The 23,089-nt window shown below is 46.0% G+C and overlaps 1 protein-coding gene across 6 annotated transcripts in view; it reads left to right on the forward strand.

Annotated features, from left to right (window-relative positions):
- Positions 1-23,089, forward strand: part of ARHGAP22 (Rho GTPase activating protein 22) — a 207,321-nt gene that overhangs the window by 66,608 nt on the left and 117,624 nt on the right. For all 6 annotated transcript variants that reach the window (XM_030847657.2, XM_030847659.2, XM_060286585.1 and 3 more), the window contains one exon: positions 2,863-3,062. In XM_030847657.2, the coding sequence (XP_030703517.1) occupies positions 2,863-3,062 (200 nt within the window). The remainder of the gene's footprint in view (positions 1-2,862; positions 3,063-23,089) is intronic.

Here is a 23,089-nt window from a genome sequence, read left to right on the forward strand (position 1 = left end):
TCAGAATTTGCACACTAATTGGCCGTGGGACTTGATGGGGAGGGGTTTGTCAAAGCAACTCCAAGATGTCAAGATTGGCCGGTCCCAGTCATGAATCCTTGGTGAGCAGGGAGTGGGGAGCAGGCTTGGGAGATGTGAGTAGGCAGTAGACGTTGAATTTGAACATGGGCACAGGCGACCATGAACCATCCCTATGGAGATGTCCCCCATGGAGATGGTTTAACGTGAGCCTGAAGTTTCAGAGAAAGATCTGGGCAGAAATAAAGACGTGGACTCATGATGGAATGGAGGGCAGCTGGGGCAGCCCTGGGCAACAGCAGGACTTTCGGGGAGAACAGGAGGAACTGAGGCCAGAACGGGCTGGGCAGGTGGTAAGAGACGTGGGTGTACCAGGCAGTTGGGCTCTGCAGGGGGGGCGGAAGGAGGAGCTTCAGGAAGAGGGTAATCAATGTGCCTGAGCACCAAAGGGTCTCAGAGGCTGAGAATCAGAACCAGACTGTCGGATTTCATCAGAGCAGTTTCCAGGAGAGGACAAAACCTCCAAATGCAAGGGGTTGGCAGGGACTGGGGGGTGAGGAAGGAGAGACTGGGAGTGTGGTCCATCCTCTCAGGAGATGCTTGTCAGTGCGAATAGGTGACCACATCAACCCGGCACACTCGTTGATCTGAGCCAAGAGGTAGCAAATGCTACTCCTGTTCCTTCCTTGCAAATTGGAGTGCCCCCTCCCCTGAGGTGGGTCATCCTTCAAGGCTCAGCCTAGGCACTCCTCCTCTGGGTGGCTCTGCAAATGTCTACAGCGGAAAGGTGCACCTTCATTTAAGTGTCTGCAGCCTTTGCCCGTCCACGTGGCCTGTGGCTCTTCCATCTCTGTGTGGCTCTTCTTTGTGTTATTTCTCCTGCCAGCCTTGGGGCTCTGGGGGAACGCAAACAACTTGGGGTTCTGCCCCATACCTGGAGGAGCTCCGCAGACTTGGAAGGGATGGATGAATGAACGAGTGAATGAATGATTGTGCTTGTGAGCCGAAGAACTTGACTTTGAGGAGGGCAAAGAGCACCCTGCTCCTCCCCAGGTCACAGGCCTGCTCCTGGGCCAGAAACTCCAGAGACTCCCCGTAGTTCTGGAGCCTTAGAAGGTTAGAGCTGTTTCAGTTGAAATCTTGGCTTAAATGTTTACAGAACTGGAATATTTACATGGCTTGATTCAAGGAAATGCTGAAGACAGGAACAGTGGTTATTAATAAATCATAACAACAACGATTTTCCTTTCAAGATGCTCTATGGGCCTTATGAGTAATATCTGTGTGATTGACCGGCTGGGGGACAATCCGGGCTGGCTGGGCAGCCTAAGTAGCATCTGCAGGAAGCGCCTCCCTGGTGAACTGAGGGGAGCAGGGGCTGGCCTCTCCTCTCCTCCTCTGGAGCCCTGCTTCTGTCAAGGAGAGTTGATTCTGCAAATCAACTATACTTCAATTTAAAATAAAAGAGTAAGCCAAAGTAGCCCATGATGTTTGACAACTATGTCTTACATCCGTTACCTGCCTGGTGTGGTGATGAGAGCCACAAGTGCAGAACTAGATAAGACGTCATGTCCTCCCATCCCTACCCCTCAGTCTAGAGGGGCAGAAAGGCAACCACACAGATTAATAAATACCAGCCATGGACCACATGTCCTGGTGGAGGAGGGAAGGACTATCTGGAAGAGATCAGAAGGAAGGTTCTGTAGAGTTGGATCTTGAAGGATAGATAGGAGCTCACCATGCAGCCAAGCCAGAAATTGAGTAGGAAAAGGATGGAAGAAACAACTGTGGGTTGCAGGGACCGCGCGTTCCAATCATAAGTTAGGATCTGTGGTCTAAGAATTGTAAGTGTGATTACATTTGGACTCAGAGTTGTTCCTCCAAAGTTCAGGATGGCCCCTCCTAGCGACCACTGCAGCAGTATCCTTGATACTGGCCAGAGAGAGGAGAGAAGCTTTCCCCAGGACAGAGGGGAGAGCGAGGGGAAGGGGTAGGGGAGGCATGGGAGGGGCAAGAACTCAATCACTGTGAAGGGCAGTACCAACCCTGGCAGAGCGCTGCTCAGTGGTATCTGCGGAGCAGGAGTGCTCGAGGCGCTCGGTGGCTCTAGGTAGGAGGGACGGCCCCTTCACCCTGCCAGGGAGCTGTCGACAAGTCACAGCAAGCAACTGTCGCAGAGGCCCTGCTGTGCAGGCCCAGCTGCCAGGATGATCCCAGGGAAGCAGCAAGGTGGTTTGCCAGGTGGGATGGGGGTTCTGGGCAATGGTGCTGAGATCTGATGCTGCCAGGGGAGAGGTGCCACGCAGGTACCAGGGGGGGAGTCTGCTGGGGCCAGCTCCCTCGGGGCCTGAGTGACAGGAACCTGCTAGAATGTGAGCTCTAGCAGGATCCAGATGTTTATGTTTCTTATTTTTCTTGTTTCTTACTGCTTTTTCCCCAGCACCTATAACAGTGATTGGTACATAGTAGGTACTAATAAATAGTTGCTGAATGAATGAATGAGTCATTGAACAAATGGAAAGCTGGATGGATGGATGGGTGCATGGAGGCATGGATGGATGAACAGACCTGGGGGAAGGCAGAATCTTGGATCACAGAGACAAAGCAGAAACTAATCAGGCAGGCTGTGCACTCCCCTAGGTGGATGACCTTGGGCTGCGGTGCTGAGGGGTCCCAACCCATGTCCCTTTGAACCCAAGGGGGAGATAGGCCAAGCATGATCATGCCCTACTGGCCGAAGCTCCCATACTCTGGTCACCGGGCAGCTGGGATGCCAGGGTGGGGCAAGGACTGACCCCTGGCCTGCCATCCTTCATGCTCACTGTGTGTGTGCTTGGCTTCCAGCCCGCTCCAAAAGCCTGGTGATGGGGGAGCAGAGCCGGAGCCCTGGGCAGCCACCCTGCCCCCGCAGGCTGGGCCCCGTCCTGAAGGCGGGCTGGCTGAAGAAGCAGAGGAGCATAATGAAGAACTGGCAGCAACGCTGGTTCGTACTGCGTGGGGATCAGCTCTTCTACTACAAGGACAAAGATGAGAGCAAGCCCCAGGTGAGGAGCGTGCGTCCTGTGTCCAGCGGGCATCACAGCGGGGCTCCAGGCGGGGGTGGGCGGGCGTGTTTCACTACGTCCAGGAGAGGGGAGAAGGCAGAGAGTGACCCTCCCGTCAGCACCTCCACCCCTCAAGCACCAAGCCCCTGACTCCACTCAGCATGACATTTCAATGGGATTTCCAAAGTGAGCTTTATCCCCTGCTACCACGTTCCGGGTATCACACCTTGTTTCACTGTGACACATCCACAGCTTCAGTGATGGAAATGTTTCCTTATAATGGTGATAGAGAACATCCGTCCATGGCTTAAAAATACAACTCTTCCTCATGTCCTTTTCAGCCTCTTAGTGCTTCCAAGGAGGACACAGGTGCACACATTCCATTCCTTCCATTATGCAGGGAAACGGGCGCCCAGACAAATCTAACGTCATACTGAATTCTGGCTCGTGGTGAAACCCCTGTGCCAGAGGCCTCTGCCTCTCAGGGGCCTGTAAGGCACTGTAAGCTCCACCTCAGGCGCTTAACACGTCTGCCTTTCTACCCAGTTCCACTAAGTTCGCTCACTCAGAGCAGTCGGTGGCCTCCTCCGCCATGGTGCAGCCTGGTCACAGTTGCCCTGTGCAGACATCATAACCGAGCACTCTGCATGCTGCCGGCCATGGTGGCTGGGCTTGCGGAGCTTGGGCAAGCTAACCCTTGTTATGGGATTCAGACAGAGAAAGGATGTCTGGGAGCTACCCTCGCTTCTCTTGGGGAAAATGGGGAAGGGGACTTGAAGGACTTCTTCCAAAGGTGGCTCCTAGTCATTGATCCAAGTTGGAAAGAAAAGAGAGATCCCCTTGTTTGGGGTCAGGGGTCACAGAGCTTTGCAGGGCTGTAGCCTGTGCACATCCAGCAGTTCCACGGTGTGCTCGGGGGCCTGGGGGGCTGGGAGGGGGCTCTGTGATGGGCAAGGTGGAAGGAGGTAGCTGGGCACAGCACGGTATCACGTCGTCAACACAGCGAGAAAATGACCCTGTCACTCCTCTTCCAAATTTTCTGAGTATGAAGAAGGAATTGTCCTATCTTTAGCACTTCTCCAATACTTGGGACCCTCCCTTAAAAACATGGGACTCTGGGGGTGGGAAGGAGCAGGCCTCATCTCAGAGACCTCAGTGGCACTAGTCACCAGCTGCAAGTAAATAACTTTCTGTCTTCACTGTATTTATTCTAGTGGTTAACTTTTGTTTATGGAAAGCCATACTGGTTTCCATTCGTGAGAGTCATAGCATGTTTTTGTTTCTAAAATATATCTAAGTTAAAAACAAAAAGTGTTGCACAGCAGTGTGAGTGTACTTAATGCTACTGAACTGTACACTTAAAAATCATTGAAATGGAAAATTACATGTTATGTACATTTTAACACACACACAAACAAGTGAGACTGCTTGAGGAAAAGTTTTACATCAATACCAGTAGAGATGAGAGGTGAGGATGACAAGACTCATGAAGGTGGATCGAAGCTAAAGTTTAGGGAACTCTGATCCTGTCCAGCCTCCCAGGCTTTATAAGGAAGGAATAGAACTCCCAGAGAGGTGGAGTGGAACAAACAGGAACTTTGAATTTGATCTGAATTAGGTCAGTCATGCTAGCTAAATAACTTGGTAGAAGTCACTTAATTTTTTTTTTACTTTCAGTTTCATGATTACTAAAATGGAGACATTATTACCTACCTCATGCACTAAGAATTAGATTGTAGAACATATACGCGACGGAGCGCAGATCCTAGCACCTGGGATACTTCAGTCTGGGTACCCTCACGCTCCCTCAGCCCTGCCCCTCAGCCTGCTCCCCAGATCAGGAGCCACACCTCTGGCTTGCCCGCTGCCATCTTCCTTCTGGCTTCTGTGTTTTGTGTTGAAGACCAGCCTTGGCCCTTCAGCGGCCTCTTGGCTTTCCTGGCTGTCCTTTTGGTGACATGTCACTCTGATGATGGTGATCAAAGTTGCCACAGTCCCTAGCACCTCAGAGCCCTGCCTATGGCCCCTACTGTCATCCCCCTCCTGGCCCGCCCATAGCACCATCTCCTGGGAGAAATGCATTATAATGTTGGGTGAACCCAGTGGACTAAAGTAACAGACTGAGGTCACCAGCCTACGTGTGAACCCCTGCCCCAGGCTTCCCCACGTATTCTTCACGGTGAGTCTCAGGTGGCCCTCACCTGTCACTGCAGCTCCAGAAGGAACCTCCATCCCCCAGATTTTCCAGACTGGACATTCTTCTCCCTCACCTGCCACCTTCTCCAGACATCAATGGCTTCTGGTGGAAATAGCTAATTGAATGGAAGTAATGACATCCCCAGTCACCAGCCTGGGCAAAGGAGGAGCCCTGGGGCCTGACCCAAGCTAAACCAGCGCAGTCGTCACCAGGGAGCCATTGGATCCCTGATAGGAGCCAGCGTCTCCAACAGATGCCAGCATCATGCCCAGGGCTCCTCTTTTGGCCTCTCCGGGTCTCTGCCACATCCTCATGGGGGATTATTCTTTTCCATTATCCCCCCTCCCCAGCAAAGCCTGACTGCTCTGGCAGCCCTGTTGCTCAGGTTCCCAATCTCAAGGAGACTCTTGGTCAAATTTGATTCATTTATCTTTATAGTATGACCTCAAACCTACATGCCTGCTGGCAGAATAACCCTCAAATTTCCATTTAATTGCATGAACTACATGTAATGGACTAATTCTCAATATCTGGTTCCTGGAAAAATGGGCCCTGCTCACTGTTTACGGTGATAGAAGTGCCCAGGCAGTGAGCTCCCTCCTAACAGATGGCCTGTCATCTGTCCAGCAGATGTAATTGTGGAGAGGAGGGATGTCCAGCTACCCTTGATGCTGCCCAGAGCGCATACATGTGATAAGGATCACTCCCAGCCCATATTCTTGTTCTCTCTCCAAAGCCCTAGCTCTTCCCTTCTCCCCTTCTCGCATGAAGGTCAGCAGAGGACGTAGAGCACAGAGACGGGGAAAATTCAAGATGGTGGAAGAATTGGCTCAGATGGAAACTCAGATAGAAAGACTAGGCAAAGGTGCTTTAAAACAGAACCTGAAAGTGTGGCCCTGTCCCTCCAGCTTTTCCCAACACATGTCCCTAATAGTTTCCAGCAGACAGATCCTACAGTTTTACTAATAAAAGATTCCAGGTTTTTTCTTCTTAAATACTTTTAGCTTCTGCGAAATGTTTCTTGCACCATGAAAACTCCTGCCACATTCTTTCTTGATCAGCCTGGTCTGTTTCCACTGTTTGAGGATTCACTTTAAGTCTAGTTATCCCACTCCTTCACTGTGGGTTTCTTGGCTTTGAATAGAAATGGAAAGTACAACTTCCAAAACGTGAGATGGAAAGAATGTAACAAATTAAATGTGATCATTTCAACAAATGGGCAGAAAATGGAGGGGAGGAAAAAACAAAAGAAAAAGGTAAATAGAAAACAAAAAAGTAAATAAATAAGATAGCAAGGAATAGGAAGAAACCTTTCAGTTGTCATAATAAATGTGAATAGGTCAGATTCATCTGTCTCTTAAAAGACAAAGTGGAAGTCTGGCTTAAAAAAGAGAAAGTAATAAAAAGGTTGAAAAACAAAACAATGGGAAAAACGTAAGCCAGCACATGCAAGCAAAAAGAAAGCAGATTTAGGTATATCAAAATCAAATAGAATAGAATTCAAGGTGATAGGAACAAAAGGGAACAAAAGAAACATTTCATTATAATATAAATAACCTACTGAGAAAATAGAGCAGCTGTGAACTTTTATGTTCTTAATGACATAGCTTTGAAGGATACCTAAACAAAGAAAAAGAATTCTCATTGTTCTCCATTTTTAAAAAAAAAAATGAAATTATAGAGACACATTCACTGACAATAGTGCAAAAGAAAAAAAAAGACTTAGAGATTAAGAACAAAATGACAGTGAGTGAGGGTATATATGCAAGAGAGAGAGAAATCTATACACGTGGAAATAAAACACACACGTACTTCATAACACCTCCTAAGTTAATAAGAAAGTCAAAACTTAAATTCAAACTTCTAGTCAAGGATGACAGAGTTAAAAACCCCAAAATTCCAATAAAGAGCACTAAAGGTGTGCTTGTGAAGGTCTGGACACACCTAGATGGAGAGGGCAGGAGGGAGACAGCAGCATTCTGGATGCTGGACAGCAGGTGGGTGGGAGGTAGCTGATCAGCAAACCCCAGAGAGCTAAATTCCAAGCCAGCACCACAGAGAGCACAAAAATCCGTTGGGTTTGCAAATCCCCTCACCGCCCAGCAAAGGCTCAGACATTGGCAGGACCAGTTATCTCTGGAAATGAGGGCAAAAGAAGAGCTCCAAACAGGAGTTCTGATTGAAAGTCAGTTTAAAAAGCAGTTAAGAGGGTTCCCTTTTCACCACACCCTTTCCAGCATTTATTGTTTCTAGATTTTTTGATAATGGCCATTCTGACTGACGTGAGGTGATATTGTAGTTTTGATTTGCATTTCTCTAATAATTGGTGATGTTGAGCATCTTTTCATGTGCCTCTTGGCCATCTGTATGTCTTCCTTGGTGAAATGTCTATTTAAGTGGTCCACCCATTTTTTAACTGGATTGTTTGTTTTTTTGATATTGAGCTCCATGAGCTCTTTGTATATTTTGGAGATTAATCCTTTGTCTGTTGTGTCATTTGCACATATTTTCTCCCACTCTGAGGGTTGTCTTTTTCTCTTGTTTATGGTTTCCTTTGCTGTGCAAAAGCTTTTAAGTTTAATTAAATCCCATATGCTAACGCATATATATGGAATCTAAAAAAAAAAAATGGTACTGATGAACACAGTTGCAGGGCAAGAATAAAGAGGTAGACATAGAGAATGGACTTGAGGACATGGGGTGGGAGGGCGAAGCTGGGGCGAAGTGAGAGTAGCAACGACATACATACACTACCGAATGTAAAATAGTTGGCTGGTGGGAAGCAGCAGCACAGCACAGGGAGATCAGCTTCGTGCTTTGCGATGACCTAGAGCGGTGGGATAGGGAGGATGGGAGGGAGGCTCAAGAGGGAGGGTGTATGGGGACATGTGTATGCATTCGGCTGATGCGCTTTGTTGTGCAACAGAAACTAACACAGTATTGTGAAGCAATTATACTCCAATAAAGATCTATTAAAAAAAAAAAGCAATTAGGTCCCAGATCTCCCGAACCACCTTGTGCAAAGCTGTGACTGCCCTCCCTCATTAGGGCGTAACACTTGGAAGGAAGCTGAGGACGCTGCCCCGTCATTGGGGGTGGGGGGGCGGGTACCTCACTAGAACAGGAGGCTTAGAGGGAGGTGGGCATCATATCAGTTCCTTAGCTCTCCCAGTCTTTATCCCACACTTGGCTGCCAGATCTCAGCAGTCAGGAATAGCCCTCAGGAAGGAAATGAAGAATTTTCACTGGAGAATGTGACAGGCCAAGAAGAAAAACACAAAATATACTGACAGGAGGGGTCCCCCATGAAACAGGCCAGGCAGATCTCTCTCTCTGTAAACATTCACCGCCCGCCCCCATACAATTTCCAATCAGCTGCTTAGAGAACTGTAACTAGTAGGGGTAAAGAACCTTGGGTCACTAGAAGGTCACTAGAAGGTCACTAGAAGGTCACTGGAAGGTGACTGGAAGAATTCACCCAAAGTGAATTCTTTCACTTAAGGAAAGAATTGCATGTGAAGGCCAGACGAACACAGGAAAGGGGGAAAAAAACAACTTGGAGGCAATAAAAACTGTGCAGGGGGGAGAAAACTTTTAAATAAAACTGTCTTTAACATCCTCAGAGAGAGACTATAAAAATGGACAGTCAGAGCACAAACCAGCTCCCAGAAGTCAGAAATAAAATACCAGAAACAAAAACTCAAATGAAGGGCTGGATGAAAATCTTAACATAATCTCCCGGAAAGAAGAACAATGGAGAGGAAAAGAGGAGAGACAACTCAGTGTCTGAGAAGAAGTTCTAGAAAGAGAGATGAAAGTCCTCCTTAGAAAAAATATTCAGTTAAATTAAATTTCCTAGGATGGGAGTATAAACAGTGAATGCTGACTGATATAACCAAAGTTACTGTGGAGGTTCAGGAAGTCACATAGGGAGGGGCGGCAGGGAGGGCAGTGAAATAAAGCAAAATCTCAAACTGCCATGCTGGGAATTCCATAGATAATGCCTAAAATTTTAAATCAAGACATGGTAGTGTAAGGATCTTATTTAGAAATAAACATAAGAAAAGAAAAAAAAAACCTCACCTAAAAGAGCTGAAAGTGGTGACTAAGATTTGGGCAGTAGTAGAAGAGGAAGAAATTGCTGCTTATAACAAGCCTTGTAGAGCTATTTGATTCTCTAAACTGTGTTTAGATATAACTTTCACTAAAAAAAATAAGTGAAATAAAGCTAAAATAGTTTAATTTGGGGATTTTCAGAATATAGCTACTACAAACCAAAGCTATAGGGTAAGGCTTTGGGGAGAAAATGGACAATGAGGTGATGATCAAAAAACTTGATATTTATCTGTATTACAGTTGGCCCTTCATATCCATGGGCTCCACAGCCATGAATTCAACCAGGCTTAAAACTATTCAGAAAAAAAAATAAATTTCCAGAAAGTTCCAAAAAGCAATACTTGAATTTGCTGTACACCGCAACTATTTTACTTAGCATTGACATTGTATTAGGTATTATAAGTAATCTAGCGATGCTTTAAAGTATATGGGAAGATATGCTTAGGTTATATGCAATTACAAGCATTTTATATAAGGGACTTGAGAATCCGAGGTTTTGGGTAACTTCATGGGGGAGCACTATAGGAGCCCTTCCCCACCAGTACTGAGGGGTGATTGTCTTTTCATTTCTCACAATGAGACTATATTTACTTATGTCCATATTTTAAAATATTTTAAGTTAAACAAGGAAAGAAAAACTAAAAGCAGAAAAGGAAGGCAACAGGGACACAGCCCTAGAGAGTTCTCTTCAGGTAACCAGAAAGGGGAGCAGACAAAGAGCTCCCTCTTCCAGACAGAGTCGCCAAGCCCAGCTGGTCTCTGCAGAGCTGGCCTTGGCACACTGGAGGTGCTCAGAAATTGTGTAACTTCATGTGTGGAGGTGGGCTATATCAGGCAGCTCATGGCCAGGGTGGAGCGCAGGGCCTCTGAAGCAGAAGTGTGAGGGTCATCGTGTTGTCAGGAACCCAGACTGCACACGTGGTACCAGAAGCTGGATGTGGATGGCTCGGGTGCCACACTCAGAAGCTGGGTCCTGGCAGCACTGGGGGGCTGTGAGGTTTGGGAGCTCAGACTTAGCCTTCCTCACTCCGAGAGGAAAGTCATCCACGGCAGCACAGGCAGGGAATGTCAAGGTGCCAGGCTGGAGGCAGAAAGACCATCCAAATGGGGCTGTTGTCCTGACAGCCGGTGTGGCCTAGAAGACCGCCAGGTGCTGGAACAAGGGGCTGGGGAGCCTTGACAGCAGCAGGGGACAAAGTGTGGGAGCTGACGCCTGCATCCCTGGGTAGCAGAGTCTCAAATCTACGCCCATGTGGCCGATGCAGCTGTAGGTTCTAGCAGAGGCAATTTAAAAATCACTTTGAGAGCAGACTGGGTTTTGTTTTGTTTTGTTTTCCAGGAGCGTAAGTAATGGGAGTGGGAGAGAAGATTGATTTAAAGTTTCATTTAATTTAGAGTAAAAGGTTGGAATTGGGAGGAGGAGAGACAAGATGGATGGGAAAGCAGATGCACTTCTAGGGGAGAACGTTAATATGGGGCAATCAGAAACCAGCAGTCTTTAAGAAAGAGGAAACCTCAGGGGAGGAAAGAGAGGCCATCTGACTCCAGAACTTGAAGGTCACAGGGAATGTTCCAGCAGGCCGCCAATCACCCCTTTCCTCCTTCCTTTGTTTACCAAGCTTGAATGTCAAAGACAAAAACGGTGCTGTCATGAGCTAGCTCCTTGGGTCCTGGCTCCTGAGGAAGGTGCCTGGGTTGTCTCCATGTTCCGGATGAGGGAATTTGGGGGCTGGCATCAGGCCTAGGTTAGTGGGTGTGTTACCATAGCGCCTGAAGTCTTTGCTTAATGTCTGCCCATGGAACCTCACAGCTTTGTCTAGTAAGACTCTACCCACCAGGGCCCTTATCTCAGCTCTATCTGGGGGCATAATTAAGATGCTGTCAGGCTGGTCTGAGCCGGTCCATGCTCACAGCAAGTCACAGAGCAGCCCATGTGTCAGATGCTTTTTCACATCTAGACATTGTAAATTCGACTCAGCTGGAGTTGATTCAGCAAACACTAACTGAGCATCCTTCATCGGTTGTAAACTGTTACTCAAACCAGCCTAGAGGTCATTATTGTTATTGTTGTTGTTACCATTGTTGCTGTTGTTGACATTGCTACCGTTAATTTATAACACTTCCTTAGTTATATGTTTCCTCCCTTCTAGTCTGTACACTTCATTCACGCAGGGCCTCAGTCTATCTTATTACTTATCTTTTCCTACCACCCAGCACAGTGCCTGACACATAACTGATATGTAGTAACATTTGATACTTACATGAATAATTGAATGAATGAATGAGTGAATGAATGAAGAAATGAGTAAATTGACTGAATGAGTGAACACTGATCCAGCCTGTGTTAGATCCTTGGTGGGAAAATATTTCATTGTTTTTGTAAAGTGCTTGAAAAGTGACAAGGAGCTTATTGGACTGCCTTCCCCTATTAGTATGTAAGCTCATCAGGGTCGGGATTTCGTTTGTTTTGTTTACCCTGTATCCTGATTGTCCAGAACAGTGCCTGACACCTAGTAGAAGCTCAATAAATCCTTTTTATTTTATTTTTTATTTATTTTATTTATTTATTTATTTTGCGGTACACGGGCCTCTCACTGTTGTGGCCTCTCCCGCTGCGGAGCACAGGCTCCGGACGCGCAGGCTCAGCGGCCATGGCTCACGGGCCCAGCCGCTCCGCGGCATGTGGGATCTTCCCGGACCGGGGCACGAACCCGTGTCCCCTGCATCGGCAGGCGGACTCTCAACCACTGCACCACCAGGGAAGCCCTAAAGCCTTTTTAAATAAACATTCATAATTTCCATTGAGCCTCACAGCAACCTTAACAGGGCAGATACAATTCATTTCCATCGTATAGGTGGGGAAAATGATGTTCAGAAGGGTGGAATGGAAGCTTGCGTACTATGGAAAGAAAATAATATTTGGAATCAGAGAACCTGGGTTCAAATCCCGTTTATACCACCTACAGGTTGTAGATTTAGGTAGATCATTGAAGACCCTCTTGCTCCCACATTTGGTGTGTTGTTCTGAGGCTGCCCTGAGAGTTGGACAAATGGCAGCTGGCGGCAGTGGTGGTGTCAATGCTGCCTAAATACTCAGGGACAAGATTCCTGTAATTCTTAGAATGGGATCTAAGATAGAAGTCCTCCAAGAAGGCTTCTAAAATGACATGTGAAAAGCAGGTGACAGAGCCTGGAAGCGGGGATTGCCTGAACCCGTGAGGCTCCCCGAGAGCAACCCTATGTTGCCTTTTCCAATTAAGAGTCCAGGCTGTACCTTAGCAAGTCATTTTACTGAATCCTGCATGACAGAGAATGACAGATTTCCGAATTTTGGCTTCACTGCTTACTAGCTAGTTACCAGAGAAGGTATTTCCCTTTCTGAGCCTCACTTTTCTTTTTGTGAGATGGGAATAACCACACCCACTATATAGGGCTGCTGTCAGGGTAAGATTAAACATATTGGAAACAGCCTAGTGTCGGCCTTCTCTCCTCGGTGGAACTGTACACAGTAAAGGGTTAGCAGCCATCCAGCTCAGTCAAGCAAGAGAAGTCCCGTGGCATGCGGCACGGCCTGATCTCAGCTCTGCCTTACTTCATGGGTTTAAATCTAAATAAAAGCTAACACTTACATGCATACGAACCAAGCACGATCCTAAGTGCTTGGCATGTATTGACTTAATTCTCACAGCAACTCTACAAGGCACCTGCTAGATAGTCTCCAAGGATAGCTGTCCCTATTCCTCCCCTGCCTATGCACACACCACTCCTCCCAACAAGAAGTGGAGTCTCCTTCCTCTCTTCTGCATCTGAGCTGCCCTAGTGATTACTTGACCGATAGAATGAGGCAGAAGTGATGCCATGCAAGTTCTAGGTTCGGTCCTTGAGACACCAAGCCGTTTCTGCTTTTGCTCTGGGAAGCCACTGCCATGCTCTCAGGATGCTTGAGTGGACCACAGAATTATGAGGAGACGGACCACATGGCCCAGACAGACAAGTAGGGCATCCTTGGACCTTCTGCCCCATTCCAACCGCCAGCAACCAGGATGAGGGGTCTGAACTCCTGCCCATATGAGGGACAAACTGAATAAGAAATTTGAAGAGAAATCGTGGAAAGGGCGCTAGATCAGGCACTGCATCCTTATGCGAACAAGACTATATTTATTCTGTGAACCTCCAGAAGCTATAGCCCGGATAAATAGAATTGCACGGAGGCCACTGTGCCCTCCATATAGGAAAGATACTTTGTTCCCATGGAGTGGTCTGCTGGGCAGGGGTGAGCTCCAGTCCCTGGTGCTGGGCAAGCTGAGGCCAGACCAGCACTTGACTAAGAAGCTTGGAGGAGAGCCTGTCGCTGGGTAGGAAGGTGGCCACAGCTGATCTCCAAGTGCCCTTTCAACTCTCAGAGCCAGGAGGTCAGTGGAGACCTTATAAGGCAAGGAGGAATGGAGGGACAATACCTAGAGTCAGCCAAACCATAGAGGTTTTCAGAAGTTCCATCCTGGATGAGTAAGAAAGAGAAGCAGGCAAGCTGTGGGGGTCTGGCCAGAGCAGGGGGATTTCCCAGAATTCCTGTGGCTGATGTTACTCCTGGTCATTAGTGGCCATTTAGTGCCAAGCTTAATGGTGGCTCCTAGCAAAGATCTTGCAGAGACACAATTGGCGGCAAGAGAGCTGATGTGTACAGACCTTGGTGCAGTGGGGCCTTTGCAGCTGGCATCTCTACCAGTCACATCTGGCCTCGTGAACTTGCCCCTGACTCCCTGAGAGGTCCAGGAGAGCCTGATTTCACTTCCTCCTTCATACTTTCCACCCGCACATCTCTGTGCACAGAAGAACAAGGGCTTGGTTACCTCCATAGCAGCTCCCATAGATCTTGGCACAGCAAACTCCAGTTGATCAAGTTGTACTCAGAGGAACATGCGTGAGTGAGAGGGAAGGACACTGAAGCATCAGACGAGCCCTGCTCGCCGCCTCAGGATAGCTCAGTAGCTATTGAGCAAACGTCCTCCACAGGGCGGTAGGGATAACCATGAGCTAACTGGGAACTGATATTAACGTTGCCATTAGCACCCCAGAAAAAAATTAAACAGTAAATGTTTTCTTGTTTTAAATGTCCTTGGGGATGACTTCAAATGCTGCTTTTGTGAAGAAATACTCACTGGAGTTTTATTTTAAAAAAAAGAGTTATCATTTATTTAGGTTCAAATGTCAGAATGCGTGGCTTTTTCTTAAGGGATACTTTACATTTATGTAGCTATTTGAGAAATGTAACTCCCCTCTACTAACAGATCAAAATGAAAATTCTCATCAAATAGTTATTTTAAATGAAACAGAAATGTATTTAGTAAATTCAAAATTGGCGGCAGCAGCCAACTCGTTTTTAAACAATTTTTAAACTGTTTAGTTAAAGCAATTTTTTTCTGCATCTGACCTGTCAAGGAAAAACATAAGATGGAAGTAATCATCCAAAAATATGAGTTTTCAAGCTTGTCTTGCACCATATACCAGTGGTTCTGAAGGCGACTGCTGGAATAACAACATCACAATACCTTATGATTACCTACAACTCATCATTATATGACAAGATTTTGCCACTGTCGTGGTGAAAGAAAACCCAGTTACTAAGAAGCCTGATGACACGCTTGGGAGTATGTAAATCAAGTGCCAAGTGTCTTGGTTGCCCCCGAATTGTTTCGTACTCAGAGTGTCTCTGCCTACAGAATGGATCTTCATCTTATAAAAATGGCTTCTGTGTTTCCTTCAATGTGGCTGCCTGTTCATGGAAATGTAATAAGCTTCTCTCAGGCTCTGCTAATTTAAGTCAGCCACGGATATTCATTTACAGTATTTAAATGTCTTCCACTTAAAATAGATCAATCCTTTGGCTTTCAATTGAACCCAGTTAATTTACAGTAATAGCTGGAAGCCTGGTTGGTAGATGACTCATTTTGTCAATTACTAGGCAAAAAACTGCATCGAATGACATTGAGGCAACATGGAAAACATATCTTATTCATTGTGTGATGAGCATAACTTACTTTTAATTACATTTGGGACATTCTAGCTCATTCATGCTGCCTAAACACTCAGGGACAAAATTCGAGTACTGAGTTACTGTTTATCAGCAAAATGGAGGTGATCTGGGGGTGCTGCTGTGGGATTGCCGCCTTGCCTGGTCTGCTGAAGGTGATGGGTAGGCTTCCTGAATGATCCTTTGCAGAGGATTGGGATGGGGTGTGCCTTCCTCAGCAGAAGGCAGCACGTGCCCCTCAGCGGCAGTCTGCTCAGCAGGTCAGCCTGGCACAGATCAAAGCAAAAGAGTCTATACTGCGTTTCTCAGACTAACTTGCTCTCAACTAAACAGCATAGCAGTCCTCTCCCAAATCACCATATACCCCAGAGCATAGCACTAGTTGCAGGGCCTGGAGAGCAGTAAGACAGACCAAACCACTTGCAGTCAAGATCATCCAAGGCAAACCCCCCAGACCCGGCATCACCATGTCCCGACTGCATATTCTGGGCAGAAACACACTTCCCAGGGAGTGTGCTCCAAGGCCCAGGCCAGCCTGAGTGGCAGGGGCAGACTGTTCATCATGAGGGAGAAGGCTGGAAGCTGTGCAGCCCCAGAAACATGGCAGAGACAGCCGCGTGGAAGAATAGCCCTGTGGTTCAGTGCTGCAGACGCTGGGCTGTGGAGAGGCAGGGTCCCCCTGGACTCCTCACAGCATGGAGTGGAGGCCACGCAGCACTGCCTACCAAGGGCTCCCAGTTCTGAAGCAGAGGCTTTTCCACACCTGCCATGTGGGCTCCAAAGAGCCAAGGGCAGAGTTAGCATCTAGGTGGGGCAGAAATTGACACCAACATCTGCCTGAGTCTTGGGTCAGAGAACGTACTGGAAAGAAGTGGCTGACCAGTGAAGACTCACTCCCCTATAGGAAGCTCAGAGCACATGGCCTCTGATGGCTGGTTCCCTTCTGAATGCATCAGCCCTCGACGGCAGTTAACCGATGCAGCCACCAAATGGGCATCAGAGGGAGTAGGCTTAGTTCTCCCTGAGCTCCTCCAGCTAGAACACCAGGTATTTTAAGGAGGCAAAGAGACCTACCATTCGGTCCATTGAGCCAAGGAGGAAGGGGGGCATTTTCACACTCCCAGGACCTCCCACTGCCCAGCGGAGATCCTTTACAGACTGGGCATTTGGCCAGGGACAGTGGGAGCCATGACCCCTCTCGGACAGTGACCTGTATCCTTGCTGGGTTTCTTGTGCTCCAGTCCAAAGGGTCAGGCAGGAAGGGGGTTCTCCACAGCCATCGTAGCTGGAGGCCAGAACCCAGACCTTCTGCCATGCCCTGCTCAGAGCTCTGACCATGAGAGCTAGGCAGATCCCAGCAGCCTGTGCCCCCAAGGCTGTATCACAAGTAGATGGGCCTGCCCTCTCATTGCTTTTCCTTCCCAACATCCAGTCAGAGGAGCAAGAGAATAATCATTAATTAAATGGCTTTGCATAGAAATACAGTGTTTCAATAGTACTATGATTTTATTTATTTTTTAAAATAAACTTATTTATTTATTTATGGTGCGTTAGGTCTTCGTTACTGTGCGCGGGCTTTCTCTAGTTGCGGCGAGCGGGAGTTACTCTTCATTGCGGCGCAGGGGTTTCTCTTTGCGGTGGCTTCTCTTGTTGTGGAGCACGGGATCTAGGCGCTCAGGCTTCAGTAGTTGTGGCTTGCGGGCTCTAGAACGCAGGCTCAGCAGTTGTGACGCATGGGCTTAGTTGCTCCGCGCCATGTGGGATCTTCCTGGACCAGGGCTTGAACCTGTGTCCCCTGCATTGGCAGGCGGATTCTTAACCGCTGCGCCACCAGGGAAGTCCCAGTACTATGATTTTAAAACTTTTTTATTGGGCCAGGTGAGCAGTCTGGGACAAAATTATCTGAAATGTGTTTACTCAAAATAACATCTAGGGCTTCCCTGGTGGCGCAGTGGTTAAGAATCTGCCTGCCAATGCAGGGGACACGGGTTCAAGCCCTGGTCCGGGAAGATCCCCATGCCGCGGAGCAACTGGGCCCGTGCGCCACAACTACTGAGCCCACACACCACAACTACTGAAACCCGCACGCCTAGAGCCCGTGCTCCGCAACAAGAGAAGCCACCACAATGAGAAGCCCGCGTACCGCAATGAAGAGTAGCCCCTGCTCACCGCAACTAGAGAAAGCCCATGCGCAGCAACAAAGACCAAACACAGCCAAAAATAAATAAATAAAAATAAATTTATAAAAAAAAATAAAATGACATCTAATTAGTCAAAATAAACAATGCTGAATATTCCTGAAATCCCAGCACCTAAACAAAATAACAGTTTACCTCTGGCTATGGCAAGTCTGCTGTGGATAAGGTGGCAGCTTCATCTGTTTCTGTGCCTTCTAAGGTTGACACAGTGAGGGAGGGAGGAGAGACGGATGGAGGTTACATTTCTAAAGGCCCAGGCCCAGAAGTAGATGAAGTCATACCGCCTAGTCCCAGTGGCCAGAGCCCTGTCACCACTAGAGGGTTCAGGAAGCCCCCCTTGTAAGCATTCTGGTCCACTGGTCACAAGCATTCATTCCCCTGTTTCCCTAGAAAGCTACTTGGCACTCCAGCACTGGGCCTATCACAGTGACACAGAGAGGCTAAGACACTAAATCTAGTGAGTGCTGGCTTCACACAGATACTTTGCAACATGGCATGCATCTTTTTCTCATGAACATGATCACAGGCATTAATGACAAGGGCCTGGGGGGTGATTGTATTGGGACCCCTTGCCTGGGTGGAGCCCGAGGTTTCACAGTGCTGGGACCATGGGCACAGCCTCAATCCTATAGCCTCTGGGAGGCTCAGGAATCACTCAGGGAGAGTCAGGCATTCATGATTTGGGGCAGAGCCTAGATCAGAGTCCTGGAGTGGCACAGAACTACTGCAGGGAAAACCAGGACCACTGGAGGAAGACCCACCCACCCTGGAGAGGACATTCCCTCTAAGGTTGGGAGAGACTGTTAACGGTGAGGCTGGAGGGCTGCTGAGGGCTCTGCCCAGACCCCAGGCTTAGTGCCGCAAGTCTGCCCCAGGCCCTGGGTCCCAGGCTCACCCTTGATCCCAGCAGACTTGTATGGGCTCAGGCCCTAGGCTGGGTGGCCTTCCTGGTGAGGGCTTCAGGGCCTGTGGCCATCTGGGGTGGTTCAGGAAGGTGCAGGGAGCTGGTGCTCAGACCCCAAAGCCCCTGCTTTCTGCCAAGCACAGTGCTGTCCCTCCAACACTCTGCCCCAAGGGGCACCCCTCACGGGCTGACAGATTCTATCAGGAGACCAGGTGTAGCCCCGACATGGTGGTAAAGCGGGACGCGGAGACGTGTGGAGCACACCAAGTGCATTTGGAGTGCACAGGAGGCAGCCTCTGGCTGGAATCGGTTGGGAGAATCTTCAGGATGAAGTCCTGAGCAAAGAATGAGGCCAGAGAAGTGACTCATCTCAACTCCTTAAGGAGGGAAGGTGCCCCAACCAAGAAGCAATTTGTCTCCAACTTTTAGGTTGCCTTTTTAAGTATGTACATTTTGGACAGTAATGGACCCTGGTTAAAGGCTTGTATGATAAGAAGGAGGAGGATGTTTCCCAGCTTGGCACTGAACTCCATTCTGATCTGCGTTATTTAAAATCTGGAGTGATTCAGTTCTTGGTTGGGTGTCAGAGGCTAAAGCTTTTTAAGATTGATCTGAGGCCACAATCAGAATAATAGGAGATAAAGAACCCTGAGTGATTGCTTTTTAAAACGTGTGCAATTTTCCAAGATGCTGCCAGTGGAGAATCTTATCATGCCACTTGTTAAGAAGCATTTCAGAAGTTGGTTCTTCAGACGGTCTCCCTCTAGACAAGATGAAAAATGAAGACTTCCCAGAGAGCCAGCTTTGATCAGGTGGGAGAGAGAGCTGGATTAGAGTGTGAAGTTCACAGAACGATCAGGAAGCCCAAAACCCAGACCAGTGGTAGAAGGGCAGACACCCGGCCCCTGCAGGAGGTCCCACCAGCATCGTCACCGCAAACTATGAAGGAGGAACCCAGTCCTTCACCATCCTGGGACTCCTGAATCTACACCATACCTTATTTTGTGGCACAAGTGATAGTGTTATTGGGGGAGGGATTGTTCCTAGAGACAAACCAAATGAACAGGCATAGCGGCCAAAATGGTTGTAAAATAATAATTATGACAAGTACTCATTCATATTCATTCAGCCTTTAGCTCTTTACAAAGCACCAGCTCAGGCAGCCCAGTGAGGACAAAAGGACAGAGGTTAATGTCCTCACTGTACAGGTAATAAAACCAGGCATCAGCCCTGGACCTGCTTGAGTCCCACATTAAGTGTCAATGTCACAATAATTACAAACCCCTATAATTATTTTTAAATGTTTATATGTATTCCAGCTCCTGTAAAATGGTTATAAGCAGACTCTATTCCTTGGCTATGTAATAACTCACAAATCACAATAGCGCTTCACAATTGTGCTTCTGACATTGTATTTAAGAAGTCTTTGCCTAACCAGAGTCATAAAGGTTTTCTACCAGAAGTTTTATCGCCTTATGATTTTACTTTTAGGTATATGATTTATTTTGAGTATATTTTTATGTGTGATGTCAGGCATGGATCAAAGTTCATTTTTTTACACAAGAATATAAAATTGTTCCACCACCATTTACTGAAAATACCATCCTGCTATCCATACTCCACTGAACTGCCTTTGAACCTTTGTCAAAAATTCATTTGTTTGGGCTTCCCTGGTGGCGCAGTGGTTGGGAGTCCACCTGCTGATGCAGCGGACACGGGTTCGTGCCTCGGTCCGGAAAGATCCCACATGCTGCGGGGCGGCTGGGCCCGTGATACATGGCCGCTGGGCCTGCGCGTCCGGAGCCTGTGCTCCACCATGGGAGAGGCCACAGCAGTAAGAGGCCCGCGTACCGAAAAAAAAAAAGAAAGAAAAAAAAAAAAAAATCCATTTGTTTGTTTGTTTCTGAACCTTCTATTCTGTTTTATTAACTTCTTTGTCTATCTTAATGCCAATATTACAATGTTTTGATTACTATAGCTTTATAGTAAGTCCTGAAATCCAGAAGTATTAGATCTCCAACTTTGTTATTCTGTTTCAAAGTTGTCTGACTGTTGTAGGTCCTTTATATTTCTATATGAATTTTAGAATCATGTTCTATAGGTCATGTCCTATAAAACACTACTGGGATTCTGACTGGGATTGCTTTGAATCTTTAGGCCAATTTGGAGAGAATTGACATCTTAACAATAGTAAGTCCTCTGGCCAGTAAACACAGTATATCTCTTCAGTTGGTTATATCTTCTTTCAATTCTCCCAGCAATGATTTTTAGTTCTCAGTGCACAGATCTTGAAGATCTTTCATCATATTTATCCCCAAGTATTTCATATTTTGGGGTGCAAGTAAAATGGTTTTGATTTTCAATTTCCAATTGTTCATTGCTAATAGAGAGAGATACTACTTAAATTTGTGCATTTGTCTTGTATCCTGAAACCTTACCAAAATCATTTATTAATTCTAGTAGCTTTTTTTTGGTAAAGTTTCAGCAGATTTTCTACATAGACAATTATGTTGTTTGTGGAAACACTTTCACTTCTTCCTTTCCAATTTGGACAAATTTTATTTCTTTTTCTCACCTTATAACAACAGCTAGGACTCGTACAATATTTAATAGAAATAATAAGAATAAACATCATTGTCTTGATCTTGGTCTTAGGGGAAAAGCTTTTAGTATGATATTAGCTTTTCGTTTTTCAGAGATACCCTTTATCAGGTTGAGGAAGTTCTCTTTTATTCTAGTTTGCTGAGAATTTTTATCAGGAATGGATGTTGAATTTTGTCAAATGCTTTTTTTTTTTTGCATCTATCGAGATGATCTTTTCTCTTTTCTAGTTTATAAATATGGTTAATTACCTTGATTGATTTTGGTTTGTTAAACCAACTTTGCATACTTGGGATAAACCCCAGTTGGTCATTATTTTCCTTTCTATATATTGTTGAACTTGATTTGCTAAAATTTTGTTGAGAATTTTTGTTCCTGAGCGATATTGGTTTGCAGTGTTCTTTTCTTATAATGTCTTCGGCTGTTCTATATCACAGTAATGTTGGCCTCATAAAATGCACTGGAAACCATGCCTTTTTTTCACTTTTCAAAAAGAATTTGTGTAGTATTGGTGTTATTTCTTCCTTAAATATTTGGTAGAATTCACCAGTGAAATCATCTGAGTTTGGAGTTTTCCTTGTGGGAAGGTTTTTAGCTACAAATTCCATTTCTTTGTATTTATATTTATTTTTGCTGTGTTGGGTCTTTGTTTCTGTGCCAGGACTTTCTCCAGTTGTGGCAAGCGGGGGCCACTCTTCATCATGGTGCGTGGGCCTCTCACTGTTGCGGCCTCTCTTGTTGCGGAGCACAGGCTCTGGACGCGCAGGCTCAGTAGTTGTGGCTCACGGGCCCAGTTGCTCCGTGGCATGTGGGATCCTCCCAGACCAGGGCTCAAACCCGTGTCCCCTGCGTTAGCAGGCAGATTCTCAACCACTGTGCCACCAAGGGAAGCCCCCAAATTCCAGTTCTTTACTAGATATGGGGCTATTTAACTATTTCTTCTTGACTGAGCTTCAGTAGTTTGTGTTTTCTTTTATCCACTTCATCTAAATTTCCAAATTTATTAACATAATGTTTTTCTTAACATTACCTTATCTTTTTAATACCTGAAGAATCTGTGGTGAGGTCACCTCTCTAATTCCAGATATTGACAATTTATCTTCTCTCTTTTTCCTGATTAGTCTTGCTAGAGACTTATCAATTTTATTGATCTTCTCAAAGAACTAGCTTTTAGTTTCATTGGCTTCATTATTTTTTTATTTTTCATTTTATTTATAGCCACTCTGATCTTTATTTTTTCATTTTTTTACATTGGGTTTAATTTGCTCTTCTTTGTGTCATTTCTTAAGGTAGAAGCTGAGGTCATTGATTGAAGCCTTTCTTCTTTTGTGATATCAACATTTAGTGCTATAATTTACCCCCTAACTACTCCTCTAGAGGCATGTAACAAAATTTTATATGTTGTGTTTTCATTTTTATCCAGTTCAAAGCACTTTCTAATTTTCCTTTTTGATGTTTTTCTTTGATGTATGGGTTATTTAGAAATGCATTAATTGGTTTCCAAATGTTTGGGGATTTTCCAGAAATTTTTCTGTTATTGATTTCTAACTTAATTCCATTGTGATCAGAGAACATATGTTGTATTTGAACTTTTTTCCATTTTTTAAGACTTGTTTATGGCCATCTTAGTAAAAGTTTCATGGACATTTGAAAACACGTGTATTCTACTGTTGAGGAAGGCAGCAATTAGGTCAAATTGGTTGATAGTGTTTATTCAGGTCATTTATATCGTTACTGATTTTTTTGTCTACTTGTTTTCTCAATTATTGATAAATAGATAATGAACTTTTTTTTACTTTAATCGTCTACTTCCTATTGCTCCATTAATCTTCCTTCCTTTCCTTTTTTCTGTCTAATATCATTTTCTTTCTGCCTAATTGTCTTTAACAATTCTCGTAGTATGAGTCTGCTAATGATGCATTATTTCCTATTTGTTTTGTGTATCTTAAAAGGTCTTTACTTAGCCTTTATTTTTGGGGG

Source organism: Globicephala melas, chromosome 16, assembly GCF_963455315.2.
Source record: "Globicephala melas chromosome 16, mGloMel1.2, whole genome shotgun sequence".
Classification (NCBI taxonomy): Eukaryota; Metazoa; Chordata; class Mammalia; order Artiodactyla; family Delphinidae; genus Globicephala; species Globicephala melas.